The 14,723-nt window shown below is 51.5% G+C and overlaps 1 protein-coding gene and 1 long non-coding RNA gene across 2 annotated transcripts; one reads left to right on the top strand and one right to left on the bottom strand.

Annotated features, from left to right (window-relative positions):
• Positions 1–3,135: 3,135 nt before the first annotated feature.
• LOC133219205 (E3 ubiquitin-protein ligase DCST1-like) lies at positions 3,136–6,626 on the top strand. The gene is given in 14 exon segments (XM_061366375.1): positions 3,136–3,580; positions 3,682–3,810; positions 3,883–4,022; positions 4,106–4,283; positions 4,394–4,512; positions 4,514–4,553; positions 4,632–4,753; positions 4,829–4,989; positions 5,138–5,237; positions 5,316–5,411; positions 5,500–5,626; positions 5,708–5,824; positions 5,912–6,054; positions 6,147–6,626. Coding segments are annotated over 14 exon segments (2,373 nt in total). The 3' UTR covers positions 6,603–6,626.
• Positions 6,627–6,909: 283 nt separating this feature from the next.
• LOC133219332 (uncharacterized) lies at positions 6,910–8,713 on the bottom strand. The gene is made up of 2 exons (XR_009727404.1): positions 8,614–8,713; positions 6,910–8,070 (listed from the first exon to the last, which is right to left on the bottom strand). It is a non-coding gene; the product is annotated as an uncharacterized LOC133219332 (long non-coding RNA).
• Between the last annotated feature and the right edge of the window lie 6,010 nt (positions 8,714–14,723).

Genomic DNA, 14,723 nt, shown 5'->3' with positions numbered 1-14,723 from the left:
GACGTCGCTGACATTCCGTCTCCATGTCCCGCCCTCTCCGTGAGGCGAGCGGCGCCGTGATTGGCTGGTAGGCAGGAAAGGGCGAGGGCGGTGGGGGGGGGGGGGGGGGGTGGTGTTGTGGCGGTGGCAGCCGTTTTTTCGTCCGCGGTGACTGGGGTGAAGATAGCGGCGGTCTCGGCAGCGGCTGCTTCGGCAACAGGGGCGGCTGGAGCGGCGCGGGGTCATCTCGGAAGGAGGCGGCAGGAGCGGCGGGGGAGGGCCGGTGGCAGCGCCGGAAGGGGCTCTTGCGGCGGCAGCGGTGAGGTAGTAAAAGAGCGGCGGCCGCCGGAGCTGCAGTAGGAGGAGCGGCAAGGGCAGTGGGCAGTGCCAGCGGCGGTGGCCGGAGCGGCGGGGGGTGGGGGGGGAAGGAACTAGGGGACTTAGAGTTCATCAGTGCATTTAATTAAATTTGACTGACTTCATGTTTATATACGACTGTATAAATTTGAGTTTTAGTGGAGGTTTTGACACTTTTGTTCACTTCTGTTCACTTCTATTCATTTAATCATTTTTTTAATTGAGTTGTATTCACTTAATACTGACTTTCAGCCACTTTAAATTTTGTTCTCTATTTGTTCACTTTATATTCACTTTTTAGTCACATTTTTCAGGTTTGGGTTTTTTGTTTTCCGGTTTTTAATCACTTCTGTTTGCATTTATACCCTTTTTATTGAGGCATGTTTACTTTTGCTTACTTTTACTCAATTTTTTGTACAGTTCTGTTTACTTTTAATGACTTTTTATTCAGCTTTGTTGGGAAAACCTGCTTTTGGTAACACCTCGTGAGGCAGAGTGAAGTGTAAAGGTTTATTTGAATAAAGGGAGATAGAATAGAATCATAGAATAGTTAGGGTTGGAAAGGACCTTCAGATCATCCAGTTCCAACCCCCCTGCCATGGGCAGGGACATGTCACACTAAACCTTATCACCCAAGGCCTAGTCCAACCTGGCCTTGAACACTGCCAAGGATGGAGCAGTCGCAGCCTCCCTGGGCAATCCATTCCAGTGCCTCACCACCCTAACAGGAAAGAATTTCCTCCTTATATCCAATCTAAACTTCCCCTGTTTAAGTTTTAACCCATTACCCCGTGTGCTGTCACTACAGTCCCTAATGAATAATCCATCCCCAGCATCCCTATAGCTCCCCTTCAGATACTGGAAGGTTGCTGTGAGGTCCCACGTAGCCTTCTCTTCTCCAGGCTAAATCTCCATCAGACATGTCTGGTTCAGGGTTTTCCATTTGCATTCAGTGTTCACTTACTTGATACCTTCCCTTCCCTGCCCTGTTAACATTACTCGTTTCGTGTTCCTTTGAAACTCCTGAGAGACATCTTCTCATTCTTGGAATTTGTTCGTGTTAATTTTAAAAATTTATTCTTTGTTTCTAAGCCTTGACTGAGCCAAGCATACATGAAATGGACACTGTATGAGTAAAGCTTTACATAGATGACATTGCAACACCAGTCAAATGCAGGTCTTCACATCTTAAAAACAACTGGAGATAGAAGAATATTTAGACAAATTCAGCAAGAAAGGTTGAGTCTTCATATGGGTGTACTTGGCATTTTCTCTTCATTTAACCTTGCAGGGTCTTTCAAATGATTCCTTAAATTCACTTTCCAAGATAAGATAGGTTGTTTAATTTTGGCTGCTACTTGAAAGATATAACCCAGATTAATATCTGCCTGAAAAAAATTACCTTGTGACTTCAGATCAGAAAAACTGGGTGATAGCTGATGATCAACCTGAAACCATCTGTCATAGGTCTCCACTAACATGCAGAACTACGATATCTCTGCATGGAAGTACTTTGGTAATTGAACATTTTCTAGGAACCGAGCAACCATCTCATTTGGTAGTTGAATTTGCACAAAGATTATATAAATCCTGGTAATCTTATCTGCATTTCAGGTTAACAATGAAGCTTATGCCTGTTACACCTCAAGAATGAACAGAACTAAACAGAGAAACCTAAGCCAAAGGCCAGTCTTGGAATGAGCATCCGTGTCTGACACACGTGGTTTCCAGATGTAACACTGTCTCCTATCTTTGTTTAGTACCTCTGACAGAATTGTTTCCTACATCAATCCTTCTTCGTCATGATCATGATTTTTTTCTTCAAACTTACAGTCTATGATTCAACATGTGGATAGTCAAAAAAAAGTTTCCAGGATTAGTGGACTTTGTAGACACAGAGAAATACATTTTCAAAAATGAGGACCACCGCCAGGGCCCCCAGGTTCAGCCCATCCACTGCCGAGCCATCATCTGCAGCCACCCGCATCGGGCCCCACGTTGCGCCTGGGGGGAAACATGGGCAGACCCCCCTGGAGCCCCCCAAGCCCCATAATCCCCCAAGGACTCAAAATCCTCCAGGGGAGTGTTTACACAGGATTGGGTTTAGGCGATTTATCCAGAATTGAATTGAAATTATGTGTACAGGGACTGAAAATACAAAGAAATAAGGGACACCCACTTGTTCACGAGATTCACGCTAGACCCCTTTGCTTCCTAAACCCCTGACAGAGCCTAGGTGCTGCTGGACCTAGTCCCAGTCTTGGGACTCTGGGCTCTGGTCCTGGCCCCTCCGCCCCGCCCACGAGACCAGCCCCATGCTGGGCTGCGCTCCCCCGGACTCTCGGTGCTCTCCCAGGCTCTAGGCACAGGGATACAGCAGACTGAAGGAGCAGCTCAGTGAGCTGGTTCCAGGGGAGCACCTCAATGTTGTCGGTGCCAGTCGAGCATTCCACGGCTGTCGGTTCTAGAAGAGCATCCTGCCGTTGTCAGTTCTAGGGAAGCATCCTGCTGTTGTTGCCAGGGCAGCATCCCATTGTCATCACTACCAGGGCAGCATCCCTCTGTTGTTGTTGCCAGGGCAGTATCCCTCTGTTGCTGGTACCAGGGGAGGATCCTTCTGTTGCTGGTACCAGGGCAGCATCCCTGTTGTCTGCACCAGGGCAGCATCCCCCTGTTGCTGGTACCAGGGCAGCATCCCTGTTGTCTGCACCAGGGCAGCATCCCCCTGTTGCTGGTACCAGGGCAGCATCCCTGTTGTCTGCACCAGGGCAGCATCCTGCTGCCCTCAGGACAGGGGCCATGGAGCCATCGGAGGCCCCTGGGCGAGAGCGCTGGGCCGGGTCTGAGGCGCGCAGGAGGCAGAAGCCACCCAACACGAGGGAGATCCCTTCCCCTCCTCTCCCGGCCAGGGCTGCCCGTGGGCACTGGGAGGAGGCCCGGCTGCAGCGCCTCTCTCCCCCACCCAGCCCTGCAGCGAGCGGTGGTCTCGCTGCTGCCGGGCCCCGTGCAGCCGGGTCCTCTGGAGCCAGCCGGACCAGCACCGCTGCAGCAAGTTCTTCCTGGCTGCCAGCATCGGGATCCTCCTTGGCCTTGGTGAGTGCTCCCGGTGCCAGGTGTGGCGAGAAGCTGGGGGTACCAGGGGCTCAGGGTGCATCTGCTGCTGTTGCAGGGCTCTGCCAGGTCTTTGTCATCCCCATGAACATCACAGAGACGCATAAGGTGCAGCTCTCCTATGGGCTGGCAGGTGAGGAGGGGGCCAGGAGGAACTTTTTGGGCTGATGGGCGCCATTGGGAGCACTGGGGGGGTCTCGATGGGACCATGGCTACAGCTCCATCCTCCCACAGGAGTGACTGCCTTGGGCTGGGCCACGTCCCCCCATTTCCGCTGCGCCAGCCTGCTCGTGGTCCCCAAATTCTTCGGCAAGGAGGGTCGGGTCTACGTCCTTTCCCTTGTCCTCGCTGCCATCTACAACGGTAGGTTGCCCCCTGCATCCCTGTCCCACCCTTAGGGTCCCAAGGGTCCTGACCCCCACTTGCTGGCACCAGGGCCCGTGGCCAACATCTGGCACAACCTGGAGGAGGTGATGCGCTCGCTGGGCTGCGTGGCAGAGCTGCAGGTCAACCACAGCCGCATGCTGTGGCGCATGTCCACGGCGCCCCTGCGCAAGGTGATGGAGGACATGGCGGTGAGGCAGGGTGTTGGGGTGGGAAGGAGGGAGGGGGGCTGCACGGAGCAGGGTCAAGCCTCTGTGTGTGCCCACTGTGGCAGCTGAGCGGGCAGATGCTGAACTCTGAGGTGCAGAACATTTCACGTGCCTTTGTGGGGCTCAATGAGGAGGTGGCCAGCGAGGCTGGGTACGACCTGCAGCAGCCCCAGCACGGCAAGACCCAGCTGGCACCCAGCACCCAGCAGCTCTATGAGACCAAGACCAAGATGCGCTGCAATGGTGAGGAGGGAAGGGAGCTGCACCCCCCGGCACCAGCCTCACCAGGCACCACACGTGGTGTCCGGGATGGTGGTGTTGGGGCTGTATCAGCTCAGGCTCCTGTCCATCAGATGTGGTCGAGCTGGGCATGCAGCGCTGCCGGGACTGGTTTGACACCAAGTACGATGCTTGCATGGAGCAGATATTCGTGCCCCTCGTCAACCACTTCCTCTGCCTTCACTTCCTCTGCCCTGCCCATGGAGTTCAAGTTCCTCTGCCACATTGTGAAGGGTGGGTAGCGTGGGGGACCCCTGCCCTGGTCACCCTGAGTTGAGGCAATGCCAGCATCATCCTCACTGTGTCCCACAGTTATGAATAGCTGGTGCAGGGACAAGATCCCCGTGGAGGGCAACTTTGGGCAAACATACGACATGGTGAACAACTCGGTCAGCAACCTCAGCCAGGAGTTCAGCGCCAGCGTGGTCTTCCAGGTGGGTGCCATGTACCGTCTGTGTGGCACAAGGCTTGGACGGGACCCAGCCAGACCCACAGCCCCTGTGCTGCAGGAGGAGCACCGCGAGATGCTGTCGGTCACCACCAACGTGTCTGCAGAGCAGCTGATGGAGGAACTGACCTCACACTTCCAGGAGCACAGTGCCCGCCTGGGCCAGACTTTCTCCATCTTCCGCCTGGTTCTTTCCTTCTCCTTCATCCTCGTCTTCATCACGTGAGCCCTGGCATGGGAGGGCGTGCGGGGTTCGGGCACAGAGAGACAGGGTCTTCTTTTGGTAGCAGGTCTGGGGTGAGGGGAAAGGCATGAAGACAAAGGAGGAATCCTGGAGAGCCAGTCCCTGGACCCCCCCTTCTCTTGCCAGGGCTTTCTCCTACACCAAGCGGTATTGTCAGGACATCTCTTACGACAACCTCTACATCACCACCTACTTCCGTCAGATCGATGCACGCCGCAGGAAGGAGGTGAGGGGGTGCAGGTGGCCTTGCACCAGGGCCGGGGGCTGCAGGGGCTGTGCTGAGCTGCCCCTGCCCCTTTCCCAGGGCAAGCGGACGCTGCTGCCGCTGCTCCGTGCAGAGGCCTCGGCCTTCATCTTCCCGTGCCGGCCCATGGTGCAACCGCTGGAGATGCAGAACATGGTGAGGGGGCCGGGTGGGTGACACGACGGGAGGTGGGTCAGCTGGAGGAGGCTGCAGGACAGGCTGCAGCAGATGCTGCTCCCCACAGGTGCTGGAGCTGCTGGAGTGCATCCCTACCCTGCTCTTCCTCCTGCTGGCCTGCGCCATGGACCACGTGCTGGTCAGCATGCTCAGCACCATCCAGCAGCACTCCTTTGTGCAGTACTCCTTCCACAGTGAGTCCCCAAGCCCACAGCAATGCACAGAGGGGGGGGATGCTTGTGTGTGCCCCTTCACAGCTTCACATGCTCCCACAGGCAGCCATCACTTGTCCATCCACGTTACGGGCACGTCCCTGATGGCGCGGCTCCTGCGGAGTACCATCGGCGCCCTCAACACCTCCTCTGACACCCTGCTGGAGACGTCCAACTTGGGTGAGCCCCCCCCCAGGGGCTGGACACCCCATGCCCATCACAGCTCCACAGCCTGAGCAGGGGCTCAGCGCCACCTCATGTCCCCAGTGTGCCTGCCGCAGCCGCGCCGCATGAGCCAGCACCAGTACCTGAGCAGCTGCCTGCCCCTGGCCGGGCTGGCGCTGCTCTGCCTGGCCCAGGTCTACACATACCGCCTGCGCCGTGTCATCGCCGCCTTCTACTTCCCCAAGGTGAATAGCAGCCCCTCGGGGGGGGTGGGCAGATTTTGGGGTGAGCCCATAACCTGGACCATAACCTTGGGGTGGGCTCATGGTGTTGGCAGCGGGAGAAGAGCCGCGTGCTCTATCTCTACAACAAGCTGCTGCAGCAGCGCCTGGACTTCATCCAGCGGCAGCGGAAGCGCATTATCCAGCGGGCACAGCAGCCCCCAGGACTGGTGAGTGGGGCTTCACTGTTCCCCCCAACCCTAGGGTTCTGCTCTGCCATGGGGCCTGCAGCTCAGCCCCACACATCTTCATCCCTAGGGCACAGCGATACTGCGTTGGTGCTGCCGCCGCTGGCCCTGCCTGAGCCACTGGATGCGCCGGAGCTGCACGGTGTGTGGGGTGCGTGTGGGGCCCCCAGAGCCCGCCTGCCCCGCACCTGCCTGTGCAGCCCCGTACTGCCGGCAGTGCTGGCGCGAGGCAGGACGTGTCTGCCTGGCCTGCGCCCCCCCGGAGCCCAGCCCTGATGCCGACAGCAGCGACGAGGGTCTGGGGTACACGGGCTGAGGGCATGAGGCAATAAAGTGTGAGACCCCCCCCCGTGTGCAGCAAGTGCGGTCCAGGAGAGAGAGGGGGGAAAGGGGCTGGAAAGGGGACCTTAAAGCTCATCCAGTTCCAAGCCCCTCCATCCCCCTCCCTTAGCCCCCGTTTCCCCCTTTCTCACCTCACCACTCCCTTGCTCACCAGAGACAACAGGAGCAACATAAACTTGACCCTAAAGGGGAGTTCTCACCCCTAAAGGCAATGGAGGAGCATATGAGCTTGAGGGCATCACCTTCAAGCCACTCTGGTCCCTGCACAGAGGGAAGCTCGGCAGCAGTGTGGAGGGAGGGGGTTTATTTCAAAAGACAGTAAGACAATTGTTCCATTTAGTATCAAAACACTTGATAAGGTTCTTTGCTCCGGCTTGGCCCCTAAACCGGCTACAACCAGGCAGCATGCTCACACAAGAAGCTACACACTGTGAGCCTGACACGTCTCCACACTCACACCTCACAGCGACACATCAGCAATGCACAGCAAGGTGGCTTGTACCTTATTAAGACACTAAGAGCACTCCTGGCCAGGGGAGAAGGCCTCGATCCCTTCCCTTGGGGTAGGCAAAAACAGTTTCCCCAAGCGAACAAGGCTGTTGTACTTAAGCTGTTGAGTGTAAGCCAGCACTGAGTGCTAAAGCTTGGTGGGTCAGCACTCAGTGAAGGCAAATTCAGCTCCTGTGTAGCAATGGGTTAGAGGGGCCGTGGCTTCTTCAAGGGGAAAAGAAGTGGCTAACAGTGAGGGGGAAGAGAAGAGAAACAACCCCTGTGAAGGTTCAACTGGGCAGGGAACTGCCTGGTTTTAGAAGTCTCCTTCTACCCAGGTTGCTTCTCCACAAGTTACCTTAAAGCTGAGAAACTGAACTGCTCTTTTGGCAAACAGGCTCCTGGAAAGGGATTTTTCCCAATGGGCTCACATCACTATCCCAGCTGCTCCCATCAGGTGGCCCACAGTCAGAACCACGAGCCGCCCCCCACTCCCTCCCCAGCCAAGGCAGGATGACCCAGAGCTGGTTAACAGAAGGTTAATACCCAATTGTAAAGCCAAGAGCTTTGAGTGCAGCTCAGCAGCCTCACTGGTTACTTGGAATGTTCACACTGGTTACTACAAAAAAGAAAAGGTACTTACAAAACGGGTACATCTCAAAACATGCTCCCAAACATTATTGCATTGCTCGTTTCCCTTAATAATGTTGTTTGAGGCTCTGCCCAACCTGATGATGGCCTTTAACCCCGAGGCAAGGGAGAAGAGCTGCGTTCGGTCAAGTTAGCAACAGGAAGCAAACTCTGGTCCCAAGGGTTAGAGGCCAGCAGCGGCTGGGCCAGCGCGGGCATGGCGTGGCAGAGGCAGTGGTGGGGATCCATTACATCTCGTTCAGGTCTAGCAGGGTCTGGTCCAGCATTCTTTGCGTGCAGAGATGCTCCTCTTTGGTGGATTTCAGCTTATCTGGCAGGAAGCAAGAGTCAAGAGTTACCAGTGAGCCTCAGCCCCAGGAGATGCCTCGGCCATGGCAAGCACGGGACAGCCCCTTCCCAGCACTGCCACAGTGGGGCCTTGACCCAGGGGGGCTGCCTAGGGGTAGGAGAAGCTCTGGAGATACCTGGCTCATTGGTAGCCCCCTCACACAGCCGGTGCTTCTATCTGCATGGACACCATGTGCTCTTAGCGCTCTGGGCTGTGCTTTGCATGCAGGTGCCTCCAACCGGAGTTGGCTTCACCCAGGGATTCAACACCTCCAGACAGCCAGCAATGCACCCAAGAGCCAAAACACCCACAGAATCCCCCCCTGCAGGTACAGCTGCTTGTGCCCCCCTTCCCCAGCACAGAGATGCTGAGCTGGTCACCAAGACCGTGACTACCTAGCAGCAGGGAGCACAGAACCATGCCTCTAGGAGAGCAGGGAGAGACTGCTTTCAGTGGAGGGCAGGCAGGCAGCGAGGAGGAGGAAAGGGTACTGCAACTGTGACTGATACTACAGACAATTCTCACATGTTCCTTAAGCCAGGAGGAGAGCTCAGATCAGTAAGCAGCACTCTAGGTAGGCTTAACTCCAAAGGTGAGCCCACCCTGATCACTGAGGACATCCACTTGCTGGGACACGGCACAGACAGGCTGTGGAAAGATGTCCTTTAGGTACAGGCAGATCCTCAAGGCCGCTCCCCAACCTCCTCAAGGTCAGTGCACAGAGCAAGAGGCAGCCTTCCCAGAGCACCGACAACGGCAGCCTTGAGAGGTTCCCTGCAGGCACCCAAGATACAGCTTCATGCTGTGCATTAAGGGATGGCCAGGAGCTTTCCCAACGCTGGGAACAACCATTTCCCCTCAACTTTCTAGTTTAGGACCCAGTGTTTTACAGAGCAGGAGTCAGTCATTTATGGCCCTTTCTAACCCTTTTGTGCCCATTTCTAAACCCATTTTAAGGGTTTGGTTTTTTTTTTGGCTATTTGTAAACAATTCGTGGCCATTTCTATTTCATATTTGCCCTTTTCTTACTAGTTCTGAGCCTTTTTTGGCTATTTCTAACCCATTTCTGCCCATTGGTAACCCATTTTAGGTCTTTTTTGGCTATTTCTAAACAATTGATGGCCACTTCTTTCTTATTTTTGCCCATTTCTTACCCTTTTGAAGTTTTTTTTGGCTATTTCTGAACAATTTATGGCCATTTCTAGCCTGTTTTAAGCTTTCCTTAGCTATTTCTAAACTGGCTTGAGCTATTTCTAACCTTTTTTTGCCCAGTTCTAACTCTTTTTAAGCCATTTTGGCCATTCCCAAACCATTTTTTGTCCAGTGCTTACCGATTTCTTGCCATTTCTAACCCACTTTTGCCCTTTCCTGACTTGGTTTGAACCACTTTTATCCATTTCTAACCCCTTTTATCTCCTTTGTGCTATTTCTATACAATTTACAGTCATTTCTGTCTTATTTTTGCTCATTTCTCACCAGTTTTAAGCCGATTTTGGCTATTTCTGAACAATTCATGGCCATTTCTTGCCTGTTTGAATCTTCTCTTAGCTATTTCTAATCTGGCTTATGGTATTTCTAACCCTTTTTTGTCCAGTTCTAACACTTCATAAGCCATTTTGGCCATTTCCAAACCGTTTTTGTCCGGTTCTTACCAATTTCTTGCCATTTCTGACCTGGTTTCGCCCTTTCCTGACTTGGTTTAAACCATTTTTGGCCCTTTCTTTCCCATTTCAATTCTTTTTTGGCTATTTCTAAACAATTGCTAGTCATTCCTATTTTACTTTTGCCCATTTCTTACCAGTTTTAAGATTATTTTGGCTGTTTCTAACCCCATTTTTCCCATTGCTAACCCATTTTCAGTCTTTTTTGGCTATTTTTAAACAATTTATGTTCTTTTCTATCTTATTTTTGCCCATTTCTTACCAGTTTTAAGCTAGTTTGGCTATTTTTGAACTATTTATGGCCTTTTCTAGACTGTTCTAAGCTTTTCTTAGCTATTTCTAAGCTAGTTTGGCCTATTTCTAACCCTTTTTTGGCCCAGTTCTAACTCTTCTGAAGCCATTTTGGCTGTTTCCAAACCGTTTTTGTCCTGCTGTTTCCAATTTCCTGCCATTTCTAACCTGGTTTTGCCCTTTCCTCACTTTGTTTGAAACATTTTTATCTATTTCTAACTCCTTTTAACTCCTTTTGCTTTTTCTATACAGATCACGGTCATTTTTATCTTTTTTTTTTGCCAATTTGTTACTAATTTTATACCATTTTTGGCTATTTTTGGACTGTTTATGGGCATTTCTAGCCTGTTTGAACCTTTTCTTAGCTTTTTCTGAACTGGTTTCAGCTATTTCTAGCCGTATTTTGCCCAGTTCTAACTCTTTATAAGCCATTGTGGCCATTCCCAAACCTTTTTTGTCCAGTTCTTTCCAATTTCTTGCTATTTCTTACCTTTTTTTACCCTTTTCTTACTTGGTTTGAGCCATTTTTGCCCATTCCTAACCCATTGCTGGCCATTTGTAACCCATTTTAAGTCTTTTTTGGCTATTTCTAAAAAAATTATGGCCATTTCTATTCTATTAAAAAAATTATGGCCATTTCTATCCTATTTTTGCCCATTTCTCACCAGGTTTAAGCTTTTTTTGGCTGTTTCTTGTCCATTCTTGCCCCTTTGTACCATATTTTAAGCATCATTTACTATTTCTAAGCTATTGATGATCATTTTTATCTTACTTTTGCCAGTTTCTTACCTTTTTTAATCCTTTTTTGGCTATTTCTAATCCATTCTTTGCCATTTATACCATGCCAAGCTGTGCTGTTCCATGCCGAGCAGTGCAGTGAAAATTCTGGCCCTTCCCATGGCAGGGGGCTTGGAAGCTCATGATCCTAAGGTCCTTTTGAGCCCTAACTCTTACGTGATTCTATAGTTTTAATACAGGGCAGTGGGGGCTATGGTGGGGGAATGGGGGCTAATAGGGTGTAATGGGAGGTAACGGGGGTTAACCGGGGTGTAATGGGAGGCATTTGGTCTCAGCACTGTGTTCGCGCACCAGTTCTGGTCCCTCCGCCGCTGCCCTCTTCTCCTTCATCCCTGACTGCAGCCATCGGTCCGTCACACCGACGAACACCGTTGATTGGCCGCCGGTCTCTAGGCAGGAAAGGGTCCCTTCAGCCGCTCGCTGTATCTAAGAGGCGGCCAGGGATTGGACGACGCTGACATTCCGTCTCCATATCCCGCCCTCTCCGTGAGGCGAGCGGCGCCGTGATTGGCTGGTAGGCGGGAGAGGGCGAGGCTATAAAGGGGGGGGGGGGTTGGGGTGGCAGCCGTTTTTTCGTCGGCGGTGACTGGGGTGAAGATAGCGGCGGCTTCGGCAACAGGGGCGGCTGGAGCGGCGCGGGGTCGTTTCGGAAGGAGGGGGCAGGAGCGGCGGGGGAGGGCCGGTGCCAGCGCCGGAAGGGGCTCTTGCGGCGGCAGTGGCGAGGTAGTAAAAGAGCGGCGGCCGCCGGAGGAGCGGCAAGGGCAGTGGGCAGTGCCAGCGGCGGTGGCCGGAGCGGCGAGGGGGGGAAGGAACTAGGGGACTTAGAGTTCATCAGTGCATTTAATTAAATTTGACTTACTTCATGTTTATATACGACTGTATGAATTTGAGTTTTAGTGGAGGTTTTGACACTTTTGTTCACTTCTGTTCACTTCTATTCATTTAATCATTTTTTTAATTGAGTTGTATTCACTTAATACTGACTTTCAGCTACTTTAAATTTTGTTCTCTATTTGTTCACTTTATATTCGCTTTTTAGTCACGTTTTTCAGATTTTGGTTTTTTGTTTTCCAGTTTTTAATCACTTCTGTTTGCATTTGTACCCTTTTTATTGAGGCATGTTTACTTTTGCTTACTTTTACTCAATTTTTTGTACAATTCTATTTACTTTTAATGACTTTTTATTCAGCTTTGTTGGGAAAACCTGCTTTTGGTAACACCTCATGAGGCAGAGTGAAGTGTAGAGGCTTATTTGAATAAAGGGAGATAGAATAGAATCATAGAATAGTTAGGGTTGGAAAGGACCTTAAGATCATCCAGTTCCAACCCCCCTGCCATGGGCAGGGACATGTCACACTAAACCTTATCACCCGAGGCCTAGTCCAACCTGGCCTTGAACACTGCCAAGGATGGAGCAGTCACAGCCTCCCTGGGCAACCCATTCCAGTGCCTCACCACCCTAACAGGAAAGAATTTCCTCCTTATATCCAATCTAAACTTCCCTGTTAACTTTTAACCCGTTACCCCGTGTGCTGTCACTACAGTCCCTAATGAAGCATGCGCAGCCCCAGGATCTTACTACTGCGCAGTAAGGTGTTCGAATCGCGTTACTGCGCATGCGCTGCCCCAGGAACCTACTGCGCATGCGCGGACCTGGGAACGTACTCATATTTCAAGTTCTTTTTGCACTGAGATCACAAAGAAAACTGGCTGCAGTGAACTACTGCTGTGACCCTGTTACCTCTGCATCCTGTCCTGACACAAAGCAGCAGGACCTCTACATAAGGAGGGCAGCAAGGAATACAGGTGATCCAGTTTATAACCTGAGTTAATTCCATCACCTGCTGGGGCTGTAAACCATGAAGTTCTCATGGATTCGTAATGCAGTTCCTAGTATCACCTGATTCCTGTGCCCTCTGCAGCTGGAAGACCATACTGAAGTTCACCAAGTTGCAGTTTCCCTTCTGGCTCCTGCCTTGGTGAATTGCACTTGTTTTCTTTACACACTCCCCACCTGAGGCCCATTCAACTCACAGGATCTCCCTGATCTCCATATCCTGGACACTGGTCATTCACAACTGCAAGAGAAGGGAGCTTGACAGGAAACAGAACTGAGTGACTGCAGGGCCTACTCCTGCTCCAGTGTCTGCCAGCTCCTTGGACACGCTCCAGTCCTAGAAGGTGCTCTCAAAGGCACTTTGCTTTGTACCCCTTTCCTTATCACAGCCAGTATAAGCCACAAAGAGCCACTGAGGTTATTCCACCTTCTTAATTTCACCGGTTTATCAACACCTCTTCTCATTGAAGAATTCAGAAGGCAGTATGATTTCTGGGTGCCTACAGATGTGACCCCCAATTAGCAGTCTCAACCGAGTTTGGTACTGCAGTAACTCTAGAGATCTCCCTTTCTTATTTTCTAGTTCATGCTCCAAGGAGTCTCTCTCTAGTCATGTTCCACAGGGCTTTCCCCAACACAAAAACCTCCCTGAGCTAATCTGGTCATCCTGCATAAAACACAGGCAAAAGTGTATGTGCCTTCTCAAGATCATCCTAGTTTTAACACTGCTCAAATTGTGTTCCATGCACAGTGTCCTCACCATGGCAAGCTTTCCAGACACAGGAAAGTTCAAATGTTAGTAATGATACCAAGTAATGATTTTATGCAGCATCCCCCTGCCCCTCTTTCACTGGTATGTTGTGACCCTTCCAGGAAATAAGCAAGGGCTGCAGCTAGCAGAGTCCTGGCAACAAGAATCAGAGGAGCAAGAGTTTGTCATATCTATACTGGACATGAGCTTTTGAAACTTTCAAGTATGACCCTCAGCAAGTTTGCCAATGACACCAAGCTGTGTGGTTCAGTTGATACGCTGGAGGGAAGGAATGCCATCCAGAGGGACCTTGACACGCTTGTGAGGTGGGCTGATGCCAACCTCATGAAGTTTAACCATGCCAAGTGCAAGGTCCTACACTTGGGTCAGGGCAATCCCAGGCACAGCTACAGGCTGGCAGAGACGAGATGCAGAGCAGCCCTGAGGAGAAGGACTTGGGGGAGTTGGTCAATGAGAAAATGAACATGAGCCGGCTTCAGTGTGCGCTTGCAGCCCAGAAAGCCAACTGTATCGTGGGCTGCATCAGAAGGAGTGTGACCAGCAGGTCGAAGGAGGTGATCCTGTCCCTCTACTCTGCTCTCATGAGACCTCACTTGGAGCATTGTGTGCAGTTCTGGTGTCCTCAACATAAAAAGGACATGGATCTGTTGGAACAAGTCCAGAGGAGGGCCAGAAGAATGATCAGGGGACTGGAGCACCTCCCATATGAAGATAAGCTGAGAAAGTTGGGACTGTTCAGCCTGGAGAAGAGAAGGCTGTGTGGAGACCTCATAGCAGCCTTCCAGTATCTGAAGGGGGCATATAGGGATGCTGGGGATGGACTCTTCATTAGGGACTGTAGTGGTAGGACAAGGGGTAATGGGTTAAAACTAAAGAGGGGAAATTTAGATTGGATATAAGGAGGAAATTCTTTCCTGTTAGGGTGGTGAGGCACTGGAATAGGTTGCCCAAGGAAGTTGTGAATGCTCCATCCCTGGCAGTGTTCAAGGCCAGGTTGGATGTGAAATGTGATATGGCTTAGAGCGAGGTGTCCCTGCCCATGGCAGGGGGGTTGGAACTTGATAATCTTAAGGTCCTTTCCAACCCTAACTAGTCTATGATTCTATGATTCTATGACACATGCTACACTTCCTTTCACTTATTTGGTTATGATTGACTGAATATTTCCAAGGGCTTTGTGACTCAGTGACTTCACTGTACCTCCAAGTCAGCACTGAGCAGTCGACCCTTTTGAACACAGCACTGCTCCTCACTTCACCTTTACTGCTATCACCAC

The sequence above is a fragment of the Neopsephotus bourkii genome, unplaced genomic scaffold (genome assembly GCF_033783945.1).
Source record: "Neopsephotus bourkii isolate Nb327-2 ecotype Australia unplaced genomic scaffold, CSIRO-AGI_Nbou_v1 NB_124, whole genome shotgun sequence".
Taxonomy (NCBI): Eukaryota; Metazoa; Chordata; class Aves; order Psittaciformes; family Psittacidae; genus Neopsephotus; species Neopsephotus bourkii.
This window is presented reverse-complemented; position numbering and strand designations above follow the sequence as displayed.